Here is a 24435-nt window from a genome sequence, read left to right on the forward strand (position 1 = left end):
TGTGTGTTATGAGTCATCTCAGTGTAAGTGTGTGAACATAAGTGTGTTCTCGCTGGCTATCTCTGTGCCGTTAAACAGCTCATTGGTTATACATAAGGTGTAAAAAAGAAAAAGTCAAGGTGTGCCTACAGCTTTCACTCTGCAGTAATTCCAATCCGTTTTACTGTGAAAAAAATTCTTAGGCAAAAGAGATTTCATAATTATTTAATATGATCAATGTGATGTTCTTGCCTTTACAAATAATGTTACATAAAAGTGGTTCTACAGTTTTAGTATACTTCAGATGCAAAGTTCAACAGATAATAAAATGTGTGATTTATGACTTTGAGGATGGTATCAGCTTAGATAGGAAAGGACCACAACAAATTCATGGGTGGGGCTCTTGAAGTGTGGACTGTGGATAGATGACGGCGAGACATTAATGTAGGCATGCATGAAACAACCTTCAGTTTATCTTATTTCTGATAAGATAACATTGTTGGTATGGGCCTGCATTTCCAAAGACAGCACACAGGTTATGTAAAAGTGCACATCCAATCATCTTTGTTTTCAAGGCTGTAAAAACACAAAGGTCTTTGTTTTCCTGTTTTGTATCTTAACAACACTGAGAATTTCCACCAGCATCACTATGTTGATCACCAGCATCACTATGTTGATCAGTGTTTTAACTAAATTCTCCTTGACATCAGGAAATGTTTCTATCTTTGCAATGTTTCTGTGTTTGAGCCACACGGTTTTCGAGGACTAATCATCATGTTCTCTGTAATCTTAACTGTGTTTTGGGGAGTTTTTTGACCTGAGGGGGAGTTAACATCCTGCAGTAACGGACAAATTCCATGCTTAAGGATTCTCAGAGCTTCTGCTGTTATTTTTATACCACTTTTCCTGATGTTTCACTATGTTAGAAGAAACAAAAATGGAATCAAAAATCTTTTGATAATTTTCATTTCTTGCATTCTTTAACAAAATCTACATTTTATTTCATTAGGATTAGATTAGTAATCAGCGACAGTACAAGGGCAGCCTCAGGTTAACACGAGCGGGCGGCTCCTGTCATGATTCATAGTGACTCTCAGACTTGCTGACACTTGCAGACACAAGTATATCATTTACAGACATTGGAACTGACATCATGCACCGAGTACAAGGAGGGGAACAACTCCTGACAGCTGGTTTGATAGAATGCAGACAGTTCACATTGTCTTGTTTATTATAAGTAGCATAATTTCTTCTACATTCGTCAGACTTTCTGCTGTTTCCCATGAGAGGAGACGTTTCATCAAGGCTGTCTTATTAGTAAAGTTTTAGTCAGTCATGAGATCTCTTTTTAAGTTGAGTTGTTTGTTTTAAATACCAGTGTGTTGCAGGTGTGTGAGTGACAAAGTCGCTTCTGTGTGAGCCATAAATGTAGCAGAATCCATGCTGGGATTTTATCCAGAAAGCAAACAATGAGTTAAACATTTACTCTCAGCAAAGAAACGGAGACAGTTGTCCAAGCTTTTACTTTCTCTTTATTCTGCCCCATGCATGTCTGAACAAAGTATGTAAACAGACATAAAAAAAAAAATTAAGTTAGTTTTGAGTGAAATAATTCAGTTTAATCACACCAAATATTTTTTCCCCATTAGCTTAAGATGGAAAAGATTATAACTGATAACCTGTTTTCAGTTAACCTCAACTTTCACCAAGGTAATAATTACTGTCCTATTGTACAGTCCATCTTGTTTGATAAACAGTAGGTTGAAAAGTTACACATGTTTAGTCTTGTATTTGTCTTATGTGGGAAGAAGGTGTGTTAAAAGTGGGAAAATGGTAAGATTAAAACCAAATCTATCTGAGACTGCAGGGTGTGTCTCTTGGTGTGTCTTTGAGAATAGCTTTTTAGGAGTCACTATTATTTCTGGCAGCAAATGAACTTCTGAATGAGACACTAGTATTAATACAGTTTCAGTAATAAGTCAGATGGTTAGAAATTGGAAAAGTAAAGCAATTAAATACTTAAAACCTTTAAAGGTTCCATGTCTGGGCGTTGGTTTGTTAAAATGACTGGTTCAGTTTTTCCCCGTGACCTCTAGTCAGTCTGTGTCATCTTCTGTGCTCTAACACTTTCATGCGAAGTTGACGTGTCCTCACTGGCTATGGGTCGGGGATATAACACCAGAGGGCACAATATTGCCATCAGTGAAGCCAAAACTATTGTTGTGTGCCACTTCTTTAAAAAAAAAAACCAAAGGATTGCAGCTATTGTGCATAAATATATTCACACTGGTTTTTGTTTTCTTTTTTTTTCAGACCAAATTTTATCATAAAAGGAGTTAGCTATATATTCCAAGTTATTTCAGCATGTTTCATACCATGCTTCACACTGACACTAGGTGTGTGTGACCCTGCCTTCTCACCACCCTTATCTTTCTCACACCCTTTCACTTTTCAAAGCTCAGGCACTCCTTCTAGTGCTGTGTGCAGACAGGGGAGAGGTCAAAGCAGGGTTTGAGTAAACTGCAGGAAGGTCAGTTTAAAAATATAAATCTCAATAACACAAAATAGAATCCTTACTTGCTGTCACTTGGTTGTTCTTAGTTTAAGCTATAACACACTGTTGAATTCTCAAATGGACTTGCTTTGACCTCAAGAATGTTAAACTCTGGATGACAGATACTTTGTGCAACCACAATCTCTTCTCATTGCAGGGGAGGGTGAAAATGAGCTGGCTGCTGCAATCTTTAATTATTGTCAACTGCATAAAGCTCACTAGGCGTAAAATGAATCTACATTTGGTTCAGTAGCTGTGTAGCAAAGGGAATGAAAAAAATAAAAACATGGGGAAAAACATGGGAATACGTTGTCTTGTTATCTGTTTATGAAAAAGGGAGGAAGCGCTGTTATGTTGTGTTTGAGTTTTTTGAGTATTTTCTATTGTTTTCCGCAGTTGTTGCTTGGTGTTTTACACCTCAGAGCCTCCAACTGAAAAGCTACATATAACAGCCACAACATGACTGAAATTATGCAATAAATAACATATTTTGGGGGTCAAATTTCACAGAAGTCGCTCAAATTATCGCGACAAGTCGTCTGTAGATTATTTTGAAGAGTGCACATTGATATTTTATTTAAAGTTATTTGGTTATAATTAATATGAAAAAGTTTCTAAGTGAGCAATGCTCATCATTATTACAACACAGAACAAGTTCTTGGTAAAAGAAATGTCAGCATTACCATCCCCGCTAAGGCTGCAGCGTTTCGTAAATTCAACAAGGTGTGGTTTCTGTGTCCAAAAGCAGTCAGCTTCCGTCTATTCTCAGCAAACTATTATCTGCGCAACAGGAGACGGGGCGGGGAGAGGTGCTCGGTCTGTTTGCTGTTCGGACAGCAGATCAGGAAAACTAAGAGAAAACTTTATATTAAAAAAAGACAGAAAACGACTTAGCAAATAATGAGTTTATATGGCTCTAATCCCAGACTGGCCACTGTCGGCCAAAGGAGTAATTCACGACCGGATTTGTCAAATTTAAGAAACGACATGTTAGTCGGAGGAAACGGCTTCCATGGAGATTATCCAGCAATGGAGGGTGGATACACCTTCCAGACCTCCAGTTTCTCCAAGACCTCAATGCACGGTGGCGGCGGCGGCGGCGGCGGTGGAGGAGGAATGAAGGCGTACGCGACCATGGGTGGTGGGAGCGGAGGTGGAGGTGCTGGGGTCAGGTAATAACTTTAAAATCACCTGTTGTTTCCCAACCCAGAACGACGAAGAGAATTAATAAGAAATTGTGTAACAAAACAGTAAAGATACATTTTCACCTCTGCTGTGTCTAAACAGAAGAAAGCCATCTGTTAGTGAATGAATAGTTCTGTTTACCAGACCAGGTCATGTCACCAAACAGCCGTGTCTGTAACGCCATTGTAAGCTCACCTTTCACCAGCAAAGGAAATGTTGTTCTAAAAGTGTAATTTTCTCACATGTTCTGGCAAAATTTTTAGTAACACTCAGTGTCATTCCTGAAATGTTGCTCAATGGGGCAAACAAAGAAAATATTCGAACACACCCCTTCCCACTGATGTCAGTATCATAAATTTTCTTAAAAAAAAAAAAAAAAAAGGAAGAAGTCCAACTTAAAGCAAGAAAATGTTAAAGAACAGGATAAGTGTTTTAAAATTTTAGAGTTCTTTACAAAAAAGGAAAATAGAAATTACAACAGCCATCTGTTTAGTTTTTTGTCTTAGTGACCCTTGGTGACCCATTACTCTTAGGCTGACTTTCAAACGTTTAGAATGGATATATTTAGGATTAAATTAAAACTATAAATACATTTTAATGGAGAGTATCGATTTTTGTCTTTCTTTTTCTTTAAGAAACTTTGCTCAGTCAGTTACTGTTTCTCTGTGACCATTAACAAGGATTTATTGCAGTTTAGTAACCTATTAACTAACCTATTATATTCACAGTATACGTCTTGTTGTATTACATTTGTTTTTTTTTTTGTTTTGTTTTGTTTTTTATAAGACAATATTAAAACATCTTTCTTTTCCCTTCATATGTAGTGTACAAGTAATTCAGCAGAAAGCCTATTACCTGATGAATCAGTGTCAGGATTTTCTGGACAAAGCGAAGATGATTGTCAGCAGTGTAAGTAGCCAATGGCAAATTTATTTGTTAATGAAGGGGGTTTAATACAAAAACTTGGTATTTTGATGACTGCACAACTACACATGAGGAGTATTGTTTGACAGGGCTTAAGACTTCAGTATGCATTCTGTGTTTTATAGGGGGGGTCATCCATGGAAGCAAACAGGATGCTAGGCATTGCTGCAGAAATGATTGAGCAGCTGAAGGTCTGTGGCAGAGATCTGCACCAGCTGCATGTTCAAAATGATGTTTTCGCAAAGTAAGCCTAAACTCTGTGTTTTTTGCAGCCTGCAGGTTTACACTAGTGTTCTTGTGACTGAATTTAATTTAGTTAATGAGCTCAACCTTGCACATCTTCACAGCGTCGAACAGTTCCAGCAAATGCATGCCGCTATCCAACAAAAACTGCTCAGTTCCTCTACTATAAGAGGGAAAAGAGGCAGTGTGGGCAGTGATGGGGGACGGCTTTTTAGTGATGCCATGGCTTGGATTACTCAACAAAAGGTGAGCTCTTAAAAAAAAAAAAAAAAGAAAGAAACAACAAATAAAAGAAGAGACAATATTGTAAATAAGCAAATTATTGTTTCAGATGACACATTTTTACAATTATGTTGTAATTACTAATTTCAACACCTGGGATTTTACACATTTTATTGCGCTCAACAGCAGTTTTCTTATTAGATGTATTTAATTACAGCTTTTATTACAACTATTTTGAACATGTTTGTCCCGGTTTAATCATTGTAACTGCATGTATATTCTGGTGTGCACTGTTGGGTTTTTTTTATGCAGTAGGGGGTAGAGGAGACGCTTCCACTCTATCAATTATTCTAATCTAATGTAACCAAAACCATCTGGAGCCGCTGCCAAAACCTGATCTGTTAGAGAAGGAGGCCAAGAGAGTTGGAGAATGAAACAAAGCAGAGGAAAGAGAGAGAGAGAAAGAGAGAGAGCAAGAGAGAGAGTTGCCATTTGAGAAAGAGGTGCACTGAGAGGGTAGAATTAAATGGAGCAGAAACAGAGAGAGATGGCAACGACGATAAAGGAGCTATTGAAACATTTAGGAAAGAAGACGTAAAATGTGTAAGTGTAAAAGTGTAAAATCTGACACTTTCCACTGAGTCAGCCATTATGGGATAGGGCAGTTCAGTTGATCTCTAGCATGTTCATGGGAAAACGCCCTTCTTCCCTCCTGACCCAACCCTCCCACCCCTGACAGAAACACACCCTCTTATTCTGTTACCACTGTTTATTACTCTGTTTATTACCACTAATTTCCCTATTCTACCACATGTAGAAACCTTTCTTTATATATTAACTGTTGTAGTCTTTGTACTATAAGTATAAACCAGACAAAATATAATTTATTCTGCTGCTCACACTGACATTTCAGTACATACGTCTGTTGATATTTCACACTTAGTTGTAGTGCCGACGGTTAGGTTTGTCCCGCACAGCTAGAGAGAAATATTCGCAAAGGAAACAGGAGTGGTGGAGAACAAAAGGCTTGAGGGAAAAAAAGTTAGTCAAATGCCTGTAAGGAGCAGGGATGGGCTCAGGTTTGTTCGCTGGCAGTACTCCTATCAAAACTGAGTTTCTAACAATGTGGGGGTGGGGGGGCATAGTTGGAATAGTTTCCTACTGAACAGCAAGTTAATGATTATGTGCTGACACCTAGAGGGCCAAGAGGAACAGACAACTGAAAGGTCTTGGATTTGTGAATATCTAGTAAAGCATAACACTGGTGAAATTCTTGTTTTCTCTAAGCTTTTCAGTGGCATAAACATTCAAGCTTTAGAAGTAATGAATGAGCTTATGGTAGGGCCAGGTGCTACATCTGTGGCAGGGAGGCCCGCTTGTTGGATTTGGTCATTTGATGGAGTTTGTCTGAGCATAAAAAAGGAATTTATGCTTTATGCCAATAAAATGTCACTCTGCATTTTATAGCGCATGATTGAGACAGCTCAATGGGGAGAAGACTCCACTGCCATAGACAAGCAAATCATGAACCACAATAAATTCCATGGCTCGATCCAAAGAAGCCAAGAAGTGGACCGTGCCAGGGATGAACTGGTAAAATGTCTTTTTACAAGTTTGGTTCTTGTTTTTGAGTCCTTGAAGGTTTTTCTTTAACTCTTTTCGTTTGTAGCTAATGGTTCCCTAAAAAAATAGTTTGTGAATAGTATGATTTTTCTGTTCAACAGGTGAACAAAAACCTATTATAAGTGGAACAAAAATAATATTTCTCTCATAATCATAATAATAATATTTCATTTTATAAATATTTCTCTTCTGTTTTTTTTTTTTTTAGATGGGAGGGAATGACAAATACCATTCTGCCATCCTGGAACAAGAATGGGAGAGCCTGCAGGTAGACAGAGTTTCATTTTGTTAGATGTAGCATCTTTGTGAGTTATCATAGTTAAACTTACTATATTTATATGTCCGCCTTGTATTTGTTGTAGAAAATGTCAAACAACCGCCTGAATCAGCTGCGTGAGCTTCAGGGCATCATTGAGGAGATTTCCAGAGCCATCATGTGGGTGAATGATAGAGAGGAGGAGGAGCTTGTGTTTGACTGGGGAGACAAAAACATTGACCAATACATCCCCAGGAAGCAGGAAAGCTACTCTGTAAGAATCTCAATCTTTTAATAACATCTTTGGTATGTTGCTCATCACTGTCCATCATGTAGCTCTTTCAAATCCTTGCTTTCTGTTTATCTGGCAGAGGCTGATGAGAGACCTGGAGGAGAAGGAGAAGGAGTTAAACAAGCTGAAAGTGAGAGCAGATGGCCTCTTGAACAACAACCACCCAGCCTCAGATAAGATTGAGGTAAGGTGTTGTGTTTTTTCTGCAGCATCTCAAACCCCCATTTTCTTTGGTTTTTGTTTTGACGGTTCTATGTCCACTCACAGGCCTACATGGACACCCTGCAGACCCAATGGAGCTGGCTCCTCCAGATTACAAAATGCATTCATGTTCATTTGAAGGAGAATAGTGCCTACAGTCAAGTACGTGCTAGATCTTACTATTTGTCTGATGAAAATGGAGTCCTGTATCTTCACATGTGAGCAAACTTTTTATGTCCATCTTCAGTTTTTCAAGGAGGCCAATGAGACTTATGCAAAGCTGCAGAAGGAGCATGAGACGATCCGAAGCAAATTCACCTGTGACAAGAACACCTCGCTGGATAACCTCGTTGAACTCCTAAAATTACTGGAGGTATTATTATATGCCATTACTGTTAAGTGCAGGAAAATACCTACATGTATTCCCCTGCAGCCATGAAGCTGCACAAGAAAAATAATTAATTCTGTCGAGTGACATGGCTGTCAACAATTTCCATTCCTCTTAAGGTAGCTGAAACAGTCTGAATGAAATCAAGATTTCTTCATTAATTTTATGATGAAAACGTCTATTCTGGTTTTCATCACAGAAAGAGAAAGAACGGATCATGGAGAACAAGAGACAGGTTCAGAGTCTGGTCAACAAGTCCAAGTCCATCGTCAGGCTGAAACCTCGCAACCCTGAGGAGAAGAGCAGCAGCCCTGTCATGGTCCAGGCCTTGTGTGACTTTAAACAAGACCAGGTGTGGCATACAGTTTCTCTTCCATCACACATACACTGACAAACAGACACAAACAGATTATAAAGGGAAATATAACAAGTATAAGTCAGTGTGTCCCCTGAATTCCCTGTTTTATATTTCAGAAAGGTATATTAAAAGAGAATGAGGGCATCTTGAAAGACAACTCGCAGCGCAGCAAGTGGCTTGTGACAGGACCCGGAGGCCTTGACATGCTGATCCCTTCAGTGTGTCTGCTCATCCCACCTCCAAACCCGCTCAGCATTGGCCTTGCCAACAAGTAAGAAACATTCAGTGATGGGGAAGAATGCAAATCAGACATGAGCTGAGAAAATCCCACTAAGGTGCTGGTTAGGGCTGATGAAACTCTGTCTGCTGAGGTGGATTTATTTTAATTGTTGTACAAACATGTAATACATTATCTCATGTAAAGTACTTGATACTTTTTGGAACACTGTGTCTAGTCATTTAGACACATTGCTAAGATTAACTGTTGTCTTGTGGTCTTTTCAGAAATGAGCAGTACTATGAAGCTATCATGAGCATTTGGAATCAGCTCTACATCAACATCAAGAGTCTCATCTCATGGCAGTACTGCGTCAAAGACATCAACTATATCAACTCCCTCACCCTTAGTATGGTAAGGTTTAAAGTGCACACTGTTTTCAATATTTCTGGTTTCACCAGAGGCAGGGTTTTACTCCACTAATGTGTTTTCTGCTTAATTTAATCCATCTCATTTGTTTGCCAGCTGTCGAAGATGCGTCCTGAGGAGTACCGCAGTGTCATCAAAAGGCTGGAGACCCACTACCAGGAGTTCATGCGTACCAGTCAAGGTTCTGAAATATTTGGGGACGATGACAAGAAAACCATCCAGGGCCACTTTGACAAAGCTCAACAACACTATGATACACTGATCATCCAGCTGCCTACTTACAGTGAGTGTATATTGTCTTTGTCTTGCAGGCTTGATATAAGATGTTTTCTGTTTAGTACACCATTTAAGTCTTGTTGTCACTCTCAAAACATGACGTCTTTTAGAGGGGCACACATAACAGTTTATCATTTCTGACACAATAGCAGTGTTGGCTTTTACCTGCCAGGTTTGATAGGAAGAAAACGGATCTATCTGCACATCAAATAGCTCCTGAAAATTTTTTTTACTAGGAGTCATATGTGCTATTTAGAGTACCAGACCCTTTTTTTATACACCAAGCCACACCGTCTTGATTGCCGTCAGTACATTCAAGCAAGTGATTTGTCACACCTGTTTATGAGTGTAAAAAAGTACACACACACAAAGATGAGAAATGTATATATAAAAATATCATTGATATATCCAAAATACATCCGTCTAACATCAAATTCTGCACAGTAACAGTAATTTAAATTTAATCCAAGGTTAATTAATTGCATAAATACATTATATACGTGCAAGATGAATTATCACAAATGTATATATTCCAGAAAATGACTACTAATAATTTTTAACCCATAAAAAGCATCAGGCTATAAAAGCCATCATAGACACAAACAGTGTCAAATAATCCAACGTAAGAAATAGTCTCATCTGTACACTCAACCAGATTCATCATGTAGATTGCTAGTACAATGAGGGAAGGACATAATATTATCTCATTTTAAAAGACTGAAAATACTCAGAATCCTCATTCTACCCTTTGGAGGACTTTCGTTCACATTTAGGGTGAAGAGAATTTATATAAACTCTTTTGCATGGATGTTTTAGAACCTCAAGTTCAACATTAAAGGATAGACATATTAGGTTTTTGCAGCCACAGGACTAGATAAAACCTTACTTCTTATACTACTACAGGCACTACATGTGCCATGCCACATGAACACTTCTGGAAAAAAAAACTTAAAAGTTGTGTAGAATTGCTAGAAAAAAAATAGTACAACTATTTTTCTACATTAAATAAAGGATTTCTCACAATATTTTTTTTTTTAATAAAGGAGAAGATGGGGTGAAGACTGAGCCTCCAAAACAAGAGATTAAGAAGGTCACTTCTACAACTGTGACCAAAGTCAAGACCCAGCCTCCAACAGGAAGCTCTACTGTCAGCCTTACGGTGCTCAGCAGCCTGCAAGAACTTCGACGTCGGCTGGAGATGGTCGAATCTGGTCTCACCAGTCATCTCCACATTCCACTGGGTGATAACAGTGTGCACAATTGTTCAGTGCACATTCAAAAGCTGCAGGTATACCGCCTTTGATTTCTACATGTATCTGTACAAGTTTAGCCTCAAGAAAATGAAAAGAAATTAAGAAAATTAAGAAAAGAAAAGTAAGTGATTTAATAAAGGCTTCCAGTGGAAGGGGGTAAAAAATGCACATTTAACTAAATGCCACGTTCCTTTGCTTTCCAGGATGTGCACCAGGATCTGGAGTCAGTTCATGATGAGTACCTCCTCCTGAGGGAGATAATTACAAAACAGCTGAAGGGGGTACCTGCAGACTCCGAGCATGCCAAGTTCCTCCGCTCTGAACTGGAAATCATTAACCAAAAAGTGGGAGGCCTGCAGGGTCTCTACTCAGCCTACCTTCAGAGGTATCTACCTTTTCATTTATTGCCATATTCCAGGGAAGGCTGAACAAAACAAGTGCTTAGAAGAGAAACTGAGGCAACATATAGGAGCATAAAAATCACTTAATGTAATGATTGTGTTTGCAACAGACTGTCTGCACTGAAGGCCTTGCTTCAAAGCCTTCTGCAGGCTGAAGACATCATTAAAGCCTACGAGGCCCGGCTTACCGAGAAAGAAACCAGCTCCCTGGATGTCAGAGAGGTGGAGAACTATCAGAGGACACTAAAGGTTTGAAACATTTTCCTTATTTTTTTTTTATTTTTTTCATTTCTCTGCAGTTTCAATATTTGAAAAATGGCATTTTTTATGATTTTAGTTTCTTTTTAAAGCCTTGATGCATTACATTACATTAGTTTATGAATCCAGCCTCCTCATACTATAATGGTTTACTCAGGTACTGTCCTGATTAGCGATACTTGATAGTGTTGATACTCAGTCCTACTTTGTATTTCTACTCTATTATAATTCACCTGGAAATATTGTTTTGTTTTGTTTTTTTTAAACTCCTGATCTGAGTTTAATATTTCATAAAAAAAAAATTGATAACTCTTCTGTGTAATTCTCTGTTAAAGCAAATGAAAAATGAACTGGAGCAAAAAAGAGACCTGCTGACAGCTATGGAGTCTGACCTGGCTAAAGCAGTTCACTGGAATGGTCAGATTTCCGATCCCTTCCACAAGTGTGACGTGGATTTGTCCAAGTATTCCGACCTGGTCAACCAGATGTGTGATCGCTGGCGCCGCATCCACACAGAGATTGATAGAAGGTATAGCCGTATGGTCGGCACACGTAAACATTCATCATTGTTCGTAGCACCACCAAAAACATCCTTTCATTCCTTCCTGTTCCTCACATTTTTTCCACCTCAGAGTGGATGACTTGGGCAAGCAGGAGACACAGCTAATACAATATCAGCAGAATCACACTTCCACGGAGCAGTGGATAGACAATGCCAGGAAACGGCAAGACACCCTTCAGACGGTTAAGCTCAGTGATATCCAGACCCTAATGGACCACCTGAACCAACAAAAGGCATGTCTTTCCTTGTTTACACCAACCTTTTGTTATAAATAACTATATTTAAATAGAGCTGGTTTTAAACTGGAAGTTGCCACCATTTTTACTTTGACTGAGGCGTTCATAGCCAGGATGATATGTGAATGTTATACATTTTGTAGGCCAGCCACTGTTTCAAGTCTTGCAAAATAGAAGTTGTGCTTCAGATGGTTTACAAAATTTAAAGAGAGGATTTTTTTGTAGTTTTTTGTAGAAAAACTTGTAATGTCCCTTAAGAGGCAGCACAGACTGGGCCAACTTTTTTTTCTCTTTTGAACAGGCACTTCACAATGAAATTAAAGGCAAGAAGGAGAAGGTAGAGGATGTGAATAAAAGTGCAGACACATGTGCTGCCTCAATAAAGGTTGGTAGTTATTCACTGTTTACTTTTAAAATTCAACTTAAAATTTACTTTTGCATCGTGCCAATATGTCAAGTGTAAGTGTGGTTATAATGATATTGTGTGTTTTTAGGACTATGAGCTGCAGCTTGCTTCCTTCAGTTCAGGACTGGAAACTCTGCTTAATATTCATATCAAGAGAACTATGCTGCAGTCCCCTGCTTCTGTGGTCAGACAAGAGGTATGAGCATTAGCTTTCTATTAAATCAATCTTATTTTTATTTTTTTAATATTAATTTTTAAATGTTTAGAATATTGTTTTTCCTTAAACAATGGATTTTTCGCTTGTATTGTAAGCCCAAACTATGCTGTCAATCTTAATCACTTCAAATGCAATAAACTGTAAACTGCAGCTGTATTCATTCTCTAATAAAACCCACCAGGCCACTGACCTCCAGGCTCGCTACATAGAGCTACTTACCCGCTCTGGTGACTACTACAAGTTCCTTGGGGAGTTGCTAAAAAACATGGAGGAGCTGAAGGTAAGTATTAGATTTGTTTTTGTAAACAAATCATATTGTTCTTTTAAGTAAGTGAAATAATATATTTCAAGAGGCAAAGTTTAAGTGATCATATATCTTTGTCCAACTATATGAGAGCAGGTGATTGATGCACTTTCTGTTGTGGATTGTCTTCTCAGTTAAGGAACACCAGGATTGAGATGTTGGAGGAAGAACTGAGGCGTCTTAAGGAGGACCTCCAGGATCGCAGCCAGAAAAACAAGTCTCTAGAGGATGTTTTGGCCAGCTACAAGCTGGAACTCAGTCAGTCAAAAGATGAACTTTTTTCTCTGGAGGAGGTGAAGAGAACCACCGCAATGCAAGCTAATGCTGCCAAGGAAAGCCTGGACAGTACGCAAAACCAACTTCAAGATCTAAATGATCAGCTGATCCGCATTAAATACCAGCTGGATGAGGAAAAGAGGAAAAGAAGGCTGGCAGAAGAGCGCTACAACAGCCAGCAAGAAGAGTATGAGGCGGCAGTGCGCCGCAGACAGAAAGAATTGGAAGAGCTCAATTGGAAAAAGATTGACTTAGAGAAGTCTGTGAAGGACAAGGAACGTGAACTGGAGAGGCTGAAGATACAGCTAGATGAGGAGGCGTCACGTCGGCGTAATGCTGAATCAGATATCTCAAAGGTAAGAACACAGTGCACCCAGGAGATTAATCAACTAAAGCAGACTTACGAGACAGAGATCCACGTTACCAAGACCACCACTCTGAAAGCCTCACAACAGAAAGAAGAAGATGTGGCAGAACTGAGGCTGCAAGTGGAGCGACTCACTGCTGAGAAGAGAGATTTAGAGGATGAGCTGTGGAGACTGAGGCAGTCCATTGCTCTCACAGAGGATCAGAAAATCAAGGCAGAGAAGGAGGTCAGCCAGCAGAGGGCCTCAGTTACACAAGAGACGAGGATGCGCAGTGAGCTGGAAGTGCAGCTGAGAACACTCGTGCAACAGAGATCAGGAGATGAGATGAAATTAAAAGAAGCCAACAAAAATAATCAGGAAAAATCCAAACAGATAACCATGCTAACATTGAACCTAGAGGAAGAAGGGAAGAGGAGAAGAGCTCTGGAATCGGAAGTCAGTCACCTGAAACAAGCTGAAGCTGAGCTGAGGGCAAAGAACACCTCCTACCTTGAGGCAATTAACAAGCTGAAGATGTCTGAGCAGGAGATCCGCATCACCAGAGTCGAGCTGGAAAAGCAGACCAGTGAGAAAACCAAGGCTGAGCAGAGCTCCATCAGATTTCAGGGCCGCCTCCGGGAACTTCAGTGTTCTCTGGATGGGATTGAAGCTGAGTTGGAAAAGCAAAAGAAATCAGCACAGGAGGAGTTCACCCGTAGAAAGCGAATGGAGGCTGAGTTGGAAAGGATGACACATACCTGCAGAGAGCACACCACCACAATTACCTCGCTGAAATCTGTTCAGATTGAGGCCTCCAACTCGGGGAGAAAGTATGAGCAGGACCTCAATGCTCTCCAGGAGGCGCTGGACAAGAGCCTGAAAGATCACAAAGCCACCAAGGAGGAACTGGCAGCTGTGACAGCTGAGTTAAAAACACTGAAACAGAAGCTTCAGCAGGAACTGGTCAAAATACATGAGCTTAAGCAACGTAATGAAACCCTGTATAAGACCATTGAAGAGAAAAGCCGTCAGCTTAACGATTACACCACAGAGATTGAAAATCTGAAGACTTTGACACAGAAGCTAACAAAGGACAGACTGAAGTTAGAGGAAGAGCTGAGGGCAACAAGACAAGAGAGAGATGAACTGAAGATAAACAAAAATGCTGCAGATGGAGAGAGTCTCACTCAAATTTCAGCCTTGCATGTCCAGCTTCAGAGTAGCACCAAGAGGACAGCAGAACTCCAGGTTCTCATCGGTGACCTGACCAAGGAGAGAGAAAAACTTAAAATGGAAATAGAAAAATTCCAAAAGCAGTCAATTGAGGTATTTTTGATCGCACTGAAGGATCTTCCCTTCATAATGCAACTAAATCATAGTGCTGCTTGCATGGTTGGCTGTATGTGCTTTAAGAATGATACTGACCTCAAAGTAGCTCTGCAATATCTGTGAAAAGACTAAAACTTTTTTAATTGATTGAGCACAATATTCACTTATGAACGAATGCTTTTGTATATACATGCATGTCAGTCAACCCTTTAATAATGCCACTTTATGTCACTTAAAATTACCCATGCCACACTACAAAGCACATTAATAAACACTGTACACTAACATGTAGGGAAATGTATGCAAACCTATAAATGAAGGACACATAACTCTATCTTTGTGTGTGAATATTTTGAGTGTATTGATGGAAATTATATTACATCACATAACAGTATTCCCTTATTTCTCCACAGACATCTATGATGGTGCATGAGTCACAAACCCAATACAGCCAGATCCTGCTGGAGAGGGATAGTTTGCAATCCAAGCTTAAAGTGATGGAGCAGGACAAGAACCGCCAGCAGCGACTAGAAGAGGAGCTTGCTCGCATCAAGCTCTCTCTAGAGTCTGAGATACGTAACAAGCAGCGTCTGCAGGATGAAAATAATTCCATCCTTAATGACTTCAACCTTATGAAAAGCCAGTATGAACTGAAAAACAGCCAGATTAGGCAGTGTGAATCAGACAGGGACAAGGCTGATCGAGAGAGGCTGTCCCTGAAGAATGAGATTGAGAGACTCACAAGGGAGCTGAAGAGTGTCGATGAGAGGTACAAGAGCCGCCTGTTGATCTCAGAAAAGGAGGCATCTGAGCTAGCTCTAAAAAGAGATTCCCTGGAGAGAGAGATACAGAGATTAAAGCAGAGACCAAGCAGTCTGTGTAGGCAGACCCAGACAGATGAGAATGTCCTTACAATTGATCCATCAAAGCTCATGTTTGATGGTGTGCGCCGCAAAGTCACAGCCCATCAACTTTGTGACTGTGGTGTAATCAGTAAAGCCACCCTGGATGAGCTCCTGAAAGGGAAAAAGACAGTGGATGAAGTAGCTGTGGACATCCAGCTTAATCTAAAGGGTACAGGTGTTATTGCTGGAATGACAACAGGTTCTCATGGAAGAATGCCATTCACTGAAGCCAAACACAAGAATCTCCTCAGCCCAGAGAGTGCTCTTAGGCTCCTGGAAGCTCAAGCAGCAACAGGCTACATAGTGGACCCTGCGTTTAATGAGAGAATGCCTGTGGATACTGCCTCTTCCAGAGGGATTGTAGACACAGAAGACAGAGACACCTTGTTGACAGCTGAAGCAGCTAGCTCAGGCTTTAAAGATCCATACACTGGCAAAGTGTTGTCTGTAGGACAGGCATGCAAAACTGGCCGCATCGACAAGGAGACAGCTGTCCGCTTGCTCCAGGCTCAGGAGTCAGTTGGAGGAATATTGGACCCTGTTCTGAGTGTGTTCCTTCCAAAGGATCTGGCTTTGGATCGCAATCTTATAGATGAGGATCTCTACAGGGCTTTGAATAAAAAACCCACCTGCTATCTAGATCCAGCAACAGGAGAAGCGATAAGTTATAATGACCTCAGAAAGAAGTGTACAGTAGAACCTGTGTCAGGCTTGCTTCTGCTTCGCGGCCCTGAAAAACCCATGACAGTGAAAGGCATCCGTGGTGAAGTCTCTGTCACAGATCTTATCAAATCTGAACTACTGGATGAAACTGACCTGCAGAAGCTCGGTCAGGGCAAACTCACGAGCAAAGAAATTGAAGAGAAGCTAAAGTCTTATCTCTATGGCTCAACATGTATTGCAGGAATCTATGATGAGGCCAATGACAGAATACTGCCTTTTTATCAGGCAATGAAGGAAGGTCTGCTCATGAGAGGAACCACCCTGGAGCTTCTTGAGGCCCAAGCTGCATCTGGCTTCATCGTTGATCCTGTTGAAGGTGCCTTCCTGACAGTGGAGGAGGCCTCAAAGTGTGGCCTCATAGGGAAGGAGTTTAAGAATAAGCTGTTGTCTGCAGAAAAGGCTGTAACTGGATACAGAGATCCATCTACAGGAAAGACAATCTCCCTTTTCCAGGCTATTGAGAGAGATCTTATTGAGAAGGGTCACGGAATCCGGCTGCTTGAGGCTCAGATTGCAAGTGGTGGGTTAATTGACCCTTTAGAGAGCCACCGTATTGATGTTTCTGTTGCCTATAAAAAAGGATATTTTGATGAGGAAATGAATGAGATCTTAGCCTATGAAGGAGATGATACAAAAGGATTCTTTGACCCAAATACAAAGGAAAACTTGACCTATCTACAGCTAAAGGAAAGGTGCATCACAGATGCCCAAACTGGCCTGATCCTTCTGCCCCTCAGTGACAAGAGGAAGGCCAAGAAGTCACAAGAAAGCCGCACCAATGTTCTCCGCAAGAGGCGGGTTGTAATTGTTGACCCCGACACTGGCCTTGAGATGTCTGTCAGAGAAGCCTATCACCGGGAGCTAATTGACTATGACACTTTCCTGGACTTGTCAGAGCAGGAGTGTGAGTGGGAGGAAATCACCATCACAGGGTCAGATGGTTCTGCACGTTTGGTAATTGTGGATAGGAAAACTGGAACCCAGTATGACATTCAGGAATGCCTGGACACTGGTGTCATTGACCAAAAGTCTTTAGATCAGTATCGGGCTGGAACTCTAACTTTGACCCAGTTTGCTGACAAAATTATCAGCAGAACCAGCAGCACTGAGATGACCATTGCAGCCAGCAGTGTTGATGACATGGTCACTTGCACCAGCCCCACTCAAGCCAGACCATCTTCTCCTACTGTCCGTAAACGCTTCAACAGTATTTCAATTACAGTCTCCCCCCCAGATATGTTTGATGACCACTGCCCCGTGGGGGCCATATTTGACACAGAGACCTTGGAAAAGATAACTATTCCTGAGGGGCACAGAAGAGGCATAGTTGACACTATTACAGCACAAAGGTTGCTGGAGGCCCAGGCTTGCACAGGTGGTATTATCAACCCTGCTAGTGGCGAGAGACTATCTCTTGAAGACGCTGTCCATCAGAGCATCATTGATGAAAGCATGGCTGCGAAACTGAAACCAGCCCAGAAGGCTTACAATGGTTTTGAGGATGTGAAAACCAAAAGAAAGATGTCTGCAGCTGAGGCAGTAAAAGAGACATGGCTGCCTTATGAGGCTGGTCAGAGATTTTTGGAGTTTCAGTATCTGACAGGGGGCCTGATAGAGCCTGGCACTGGACGTCGTATCACCATCGAGGAAGCTATCCGCAGAGGTTGGCTAGATGGTCCAGGTGCCCAGAAGCTGCAGGATTCCCGGAGCCACCAGAAGATGCTAACCTGTCCTAAGACTAAACTGAAAATCTCATACAAGGAAGCCATGGACAGCTGCATGGTAGAGGAAAGCAATGGGATGAAGATGCTGCAGGCCTCCTCCATTTCAACAAAAGGTATTAGCAGTCCTTATAATGTCTCTAACCCAGGATCTCGCTCTGGGTCTAGGGCTGGGTCCAGGAGTGGATCTCGTAGAGGAAGTGTGGATTACTCCTCTACTTTCTCCTACAGCTTCTCTTCCAGCAGTGCCACCTATAGCTCTGACATTCACTCTTAATGCATGTCTTAGAAAATGTTAGCTGAGTCATGAGCACCCACTGCTTTGCATTTTATCTATTTTTTTTTTCCAAGTTTGCTTAAATAAAAAGTGTTTTGCTATTTACATGATTGGAAAGGGTTTGTTCAAATATGTTATCTGATTCTGAATTTTAATCTGATTCTGAATTTATATCTGTTTTGATGATTTATGTTTTTGAGAATTTAGTGTCTCAATAAGTGCTCAGTTCTTTTCATGATTTTGATATTAAACATAAGTGCTGAATATTTTTCATAACATGAGTTAACATTTAATCCTTTTCTTTTTTTCTATTGTTTTTGCCTGTTGACTAGAATTGATTTTAAATTGGCCTCATTTGTGTTTATTCAATTATTTACTTGTTTACTAGTCTAATATAGCTTCAGTCATACACATATTTTTCATTTTTAGACATTTTTTTAACCACAAATGTCCATTTTTATGCTTAAAATGTTTAACACAGTCATGATTTAGTCGGAAAAGGTTATGCCGCTTTAATGTACCTCTTGAGTAATTGCAAATAAAGTTGTCAGCAGTTTTAATGCAGTTTTTCTACTCATTTGTTCGCACCATTGTATATATATATATATATATATATATATATATATATATATACATACATATTATAAGCATCATGATTGGTTTCTGTGACAAGATTTTTCTGTTTTTAACTGAAGCCACTGGTTTTGTATATAACATCCTGATCCACTGGATTCAGTTTTTGTTAACGGGTCTTGAAAATAAAACGCTAATGAATGCATTTTCAGCATTCAGAGACAAAAACAAAGCTGAAAGAAACCTCCCCCCAAAACTAACAGGACTATTTTTCAAAGCTCAAGAAGAAAGTGTAGAGTTATGGTTCTCTGAAGACAGGGACGCTATGATGACCATAATGAGTATGCAATGTTGCACCGCTATACGTTCTTTATACAATTCTCAAGAAGTGTATAAAGGTGCTATAAATAGTTTAACTTTTGGTATCTTGCAGAGGAATGCTGCATACACGTTTATGCAAGAATACTATTAATCCAAAGCGAAATGTTAGTAAAATATTGGAAAGAAATTTTCCTCTGCAGAACATATGTTTTTGATACTTGCTGTGGAGTCTGATAATAATGTGCATGTATCTTTAGGCCTTCCCATGAGTTAATTTAAGTAGTACTTTTAAAGGAAGAGCAAATGAACGCTTGATTATCACTTTATGAGTAAATACCTTGGAATTTTATTGTTTTCATGGGTGAAGTCGGGGGTGTGGTTTGGGGATCCTGTACTCTTGGGGGTAACAGGAAGTCTCCGTCTGCGTGTGAAGAGTGAGGGTGAGAACAAATGGAGGGAGTCGGGGGTAGAGGGAGGAGGACACAGAGAGGGGAGGTGGAGTGAAGGAGGAGGGAACAAGGGAGGCAGGCTCGGCGGCGCAGGGGGAGGACTATCCCATGCCAGAACCTGCGGAGGCTGCAGCCTCAACCTGGACAAGAGGAAGTGGACTAGAGACTGAGCAGAAACAGCAGGAACAGCAGTTCAGAAAGCGAGTAAAGTCTTCCGTTTTTACCGCCGCAGAGAAAGCTGAAGAGAGCAGCAGGTCCAGCTGGGAAAAGTACGCGACCTCTGATCAGCCTGAGAGCACATTCCAGCAGAGGGAAATGAGCCTCTCAGTCCGCACTAAGCCTGTCTGACGGACTGGGGACTCTTTGGACTTTAGCGCACTCATTCTCAATCAACAGGGTGAAAAAGAAGAAGGAAAGTTCCTGCTTTCACTTTAGAAGGTAAGGCAAAGCGTGTGGTCTTTTTCAGTCAGACACAAGCAAGGGGGGTGGGGGGTGTCAAAGTCTGGTTGGTCAATGCTTAAAAGCAAGATTAGACCTCCACCCTCCAGAGTACGTTTAATCTTTTTTTCTTCTTCTTCTCAATCCTTTGCTCAGTCACATGTAATTTTTTAAACCATTTATTCAAAGCGTAAAATAGGCTACTTCTCTCTTTATTTACTTTGGCCCAAACCAGAGATGCTGTATGTGTTGCTGGCTGTGTGCGTGTGTCTATGTGTGCTCATTGCTCTTCAGTAAGGACTTTGTGGACAGAGAAAGGAGTCATTTACACTTGAGCAAAAACTCAACTTGTGATTTTTTTCCCCCCCAAACTGTGAAAGAGTATTATTGAAAGCATTTAAATTGAACTCCCTACAGCTTGGTCTGACCTCCCAGAGTCGTTTTAGATTTTAAATGTCTTCCTCAGTGAATTGTGTCTTGCACTGGCTATAATTTAGGGTTCCTTGCTATTGTGGGTTATGGTGCACCAAAGACCATTATAATGTGAAACATATGGGGACCATGATTGTGGAAGACTTGTACCCAGTAGTCTACAGAGCTCAAAAAGAAATGTGCCAGACTTTGTCCACTATTCTTCACAGTCTTCAGCCAGTGGTTAAATGATGGAGACAAACAGATTGAGGAGTCTCTTTTGTTTAAGCTACAGCTGCTTTGCAGTATTTGTGGCCTGAGGGCTTTGCCTCTCATGCAGCCATAGCTGATGACATGTACATGTGTCCTTACATCACAGCAGCTACAGCCCTGTTCACCTGGATTTCGGCTCCCTTGAAAATCAGACGGGCACCTGCATCCACACCCTCCTGCATACCTCTCTGTCAGCATAAACCATGCAAGTTGATCTGAACACTTTAAATTCACAATTAGCAGTCATTTTTTTAAGCAGCAGTCATAGCAATTTTTTTTAATAATGTGAGTAATAGAAATACCATCTCAACACTCACTATTCATCATTTTCTTTCTTTTTAAACTTTTTATTGGAAAGTCCTTACAAATGGCTCTCAGAGACAGTAATATGGGTTATCTTGACAGTGTGGGTTGGCAAAGCGTTGGGGTTGTGTACTGTAAACAGAACACTGATTGAAGCATGGGACTGAGCACTGGGGCATTTCATTTTGTCACAGTACTACACTACAGACACTTGGTTGACATGTGTAAGTCATTAAAACAGAGCAATCTAGAGAAAGAAGGAAGGAGAATGAAAGCAATAAAGGGGCACAAATAGGCAAGAAATGGGGGAAAGAGAGTGGGAGAGTGAAAGTGGGAACATAATCCATTTTGGAACGCATTCCACTATGACCTTGGGATAGAAAATGGAAATTAGGAAGCACTTTGGGAACTTTAACTGTGCACAGATTTGCTCAGACCTGAGACTATCATTTTTATTTCCTTCATAATACCTCATGAAAATGTGAGACAACTACACGCTAGAGTTCCAGGGCTGCAAAATAAACTTGCTAAAAATACCCAGCACCCACTTCTGTGGCTTTTTTTTCTTCTTCAGTATTTCTCATGGTTTGTTTATTTCAGTTCTTCAGCTATGAATGGGTGTCAAAGCCACAGCATAAACATACAGAGCCCCTGACAGGAAAAGGCCAGAACAAACTGTGGCCTTGTCCTTCTCTGGACTTTTACACCAGCCATGTCACTGCGGACATGTTATCCCACAGTATGAAATGCACACTTTTGCCAAGTATGAATAAAGAGCAGCTTGGAATTGGAACAATAAAAGCAGATTGTATCCAGTTGATTTGATGGCTATTAGACATGGATACTAAATACCAGCAGCCAGATGACAAAGACATTGAGCAAATCTGTTCTGCTTGTAGAACTACTGTCATTTGATGGGATTATTAATTATTATGAATAGTTCTTTTTGGAGTACAAACAGGAAGATAAAGCCACAAGGACATAATGTAGCTGAATGTAGTTTAAAATGTTTAAGTAAAAAAAAGATAGTCCAACAGGCAGCCTACAGGCAGCTAGATATTCTAAGGCATTTATTACACTTCAGATGTTACTCAAGTTTTTAAACAGTTTAGTAGATCATTAACCTGTCCAAAGTCTCCCAAGGAGACAATACTGTATAACCACATTTTCCAAATATGCAAAACACATGTATTGTCTTGCTGGGCTTGGATAAGATTTCGCACTACTTTGAGTGAAACTGCACTTTGGTATCCACTAGATAAAGTTAGTCCTGGTCAACTATATTTTTAAAATTCCTTTGTAGATTTCAGACATGTAAGCTAAGTTGAACAGATCAATAAAATGTCCATGTTGTCCAAAAATAGAGACCACAATATGTCAAATATAATCTAGAGACGTTTAAGCAAACAGAAGCAGTTCAGTTGTATTTTGGTGTGTGTATGGGGATGGTGTGTTTGATTGCTTTCATGTGTGTACATGCGTAATGCTTGTGAATTTTATGTTGTTTTCTTTTTCTCATCACCTACTGATTAGTCATATTTCAAATTATATAACAAAGACAAAGAAGATCCTTTAAGGCTTTACACTTGTGGGTTGCACCATCTTCATTATGCCTGTCTTCACAATCACAATCTAATGATCACCACAATATAATCAGTAATGGAAAATATAATCAGTGAGGTTGCAGACAGACTAATCACACCTAAACTATCATCCAAATGGATTTAGTTACTGGGGATTTGGTCGGTTTTGTTTTTTGTGATAGGTATGCACAGTTTTTGCCAGCTGCTGTCACCAGTCGACTCAAATATGAAGACAACTTATGAGGTCACTCTTCACAAATTTAGGCTATGATTTAACCCTTAGTGCCACGTGTCTGGATAATGAAATGGTTCTTTCTTCAGTTTGTGTCTGATGCCATGATGCCGCTTCTTTTATCTTGTGGTTCACCTGCTTGTGCAAAATGGAAGATTCCATACAGGGTGAGTCATTTGAAGGGTGTGGCTTTTGAAATAGAAACATACTTCATCCCCTTGATTGCACTATAATACAACATGCTATTCCTCTCAGGGTGTATTATACTTGTAAATGGAATGTTTATTTTATTTATTTTCAGCACCTTTCAGGGTAATTGAAAGAGAGGCATTTGCAATAGGTTCCAGCTAATGGTCATGCATGTGTAAACGTGGCTGACAGCACCAGCACTGCCTAGTCAAGCACTTACCTGCAGGGGTTGGAGCTGGGGGAGCTAGACACACCCTAATCCCCCAACTTCCTGACTTTGGTAAACCTGTTGCAGCTTGTTCACCATAGACCTGGACATCTGTTTTTTGTTGTTTGTTTGTTTGTTTTTGTTTTTTGGGTCTCCTTGTCTAACCTACTTCTCTGCCAACCTCTCTGTCCCATGGGTGGGCTCTGGATTTGAATATTTTGCCACTGCTTACTCTGCCTTTGTGGGCTAATGTTGTGCTTCAAACCAAGAACAAAAGCAGTGAGTGCAAATTAAAGACCAATTATCTTTAGTGCATGCTGAGGCAAGTTGGTCATGTTGGTTTGAATGTTGAGTGGGAGTAAGTTGTAGGCTACAGTTATAAAATGAGATTGATTATGGTAGTGCTGCACATGAATGAACACTGAGATGAAGTTTAGTACTTTTTTGTGCTTATTTACGGGATTTATTTGGATTGGTTGGAACCATTGGTTCAGCATTCTTGGGGAGGAGGTAGACCCCACCTAAGGGAGACTTAAATACATAAACATAACTATTAAATTTTAAAGAGACTTGTTTTAAAGAAGCACTACTAAATTGTGGAAGATTTTTCAGTGAGTCGCCCCTAACAGCTAATTTGCATCCTATCCTCCAGATACATTTACCTCTTTGTGCAAGTGTCTGTGGAGTAAATTTTACTAATGAGACAGTGATGACCAATCTTCAGTAAATAGCTGCTTGGCAATGGTCAATTTATTGCTATTCAGTTAGTTAACTAAATTGCTAAATATGGCTATTCTCACTAGCTGGCAGTAAAAATAACAGTCAAACAAATTCATAACACATGCATGGAAAATAGTGGTTCCTAGGGGGTGCAGTATCAGTTGATGGGACTGCTGCTCCCTGATGGCAGCCTTTCCCTCTTTCCACATGCTATGATGATGCTAACAAGTTTGAAACTATTGTAGTATGGTATTTTGTATATGGTATTTTTATATAGAAAATAAAATGTCTTTGTGTGTTGTTTTTTTTTTTTTTTTAGAATAAAAACATTTCACATAATGACTAGACCAACATATATTTATATTCTTTATTA

General features: G+C 40.2%; 2 protein-coding genes across 5 annotated transcripts in view; both read left to right on the forward strand.

The window, feature by feature from the left end:
- Positions 1–3317: 3317 nt before the first annotated feature.
- LOC121644543 (desmoplakin-like) lies at positions 3318–18919 on the forward strand. 2 transcript variants are annotated; one of them, XM_041992570.1, is made up of 24 exons: positions 3318–3705; positions 4543–4627; positions 4768–4886; positions 4990–5131; positions 6575–6700; positions 6939–6998; positions 7093–7260; positions 7358–7462; positions 7546–7641; positions 7727–7852; positions 8067–8219; positions 8342–8496; positions 8730–8856; positions 8968–9154; positions 10191–10435; positions 10604–10785; positions 10912–11050; positions 11395–11588; positions 11692–11854; positions 12159–12242; positions 12352–12459; positions 12662–12760; positions 12919–14733; positions 15150–18919. In XM_041992570.1, the coding sequence occupies exons 1-24, from the start codon at positions 3434–3436 to the stop codon at positions 18360–18362; spliced, it is 8163 nt and encodes a 2720-aa protein (XP_041848504.1). In that variant the 5' UTR covers positions 3318–3433; the 3' UTR covers positions 18363–18919. The 2 variants fall into 2 exon arrangements, with proteins under 2 accessions (XP_041848504.1, XP_041848505.1); XM_041992571.1 differs by having other exon boundaries at positions 12919–13416.
- Positions 18920–19812: 893 nt separating this feature from the next.
- The window catches only part of LOC121644544 (tensin-3-like), a 33391-nt gene continuing 28768 nt past the window's right edge, over positions 19813–24435 (forward strand). Inside the window, exon 1 of one of the 3 annotated variants that reach the window (XM_041992573.1) lies at positions 19813–20143. The gene's annotated coding sequence lies outside the window, so the exon portion shown is untranslated. The remainder of the gene's footprint in view (positions 20144–24435) is intronic. The other 2 variants (XM_041992572.1, XM_041992575.1) reach the window with 2 other exon arrangements.

The sequence above is a fragment of the Melanotaenia boesemani genome, chromosome 8, assembly GCF_017639745.1.
Source record: "Melanotaenia boesemani isolate fMelBoe1 chromosome 8, fMelBoe1.pri, whole genome shotgun sequence".
NCBI lineage: Eukaryota > Metazoa > Chordata > Actinopteri > Atheriniformes > Melanotaeniidae > Melanotaenia > Melanotaenia boesemani.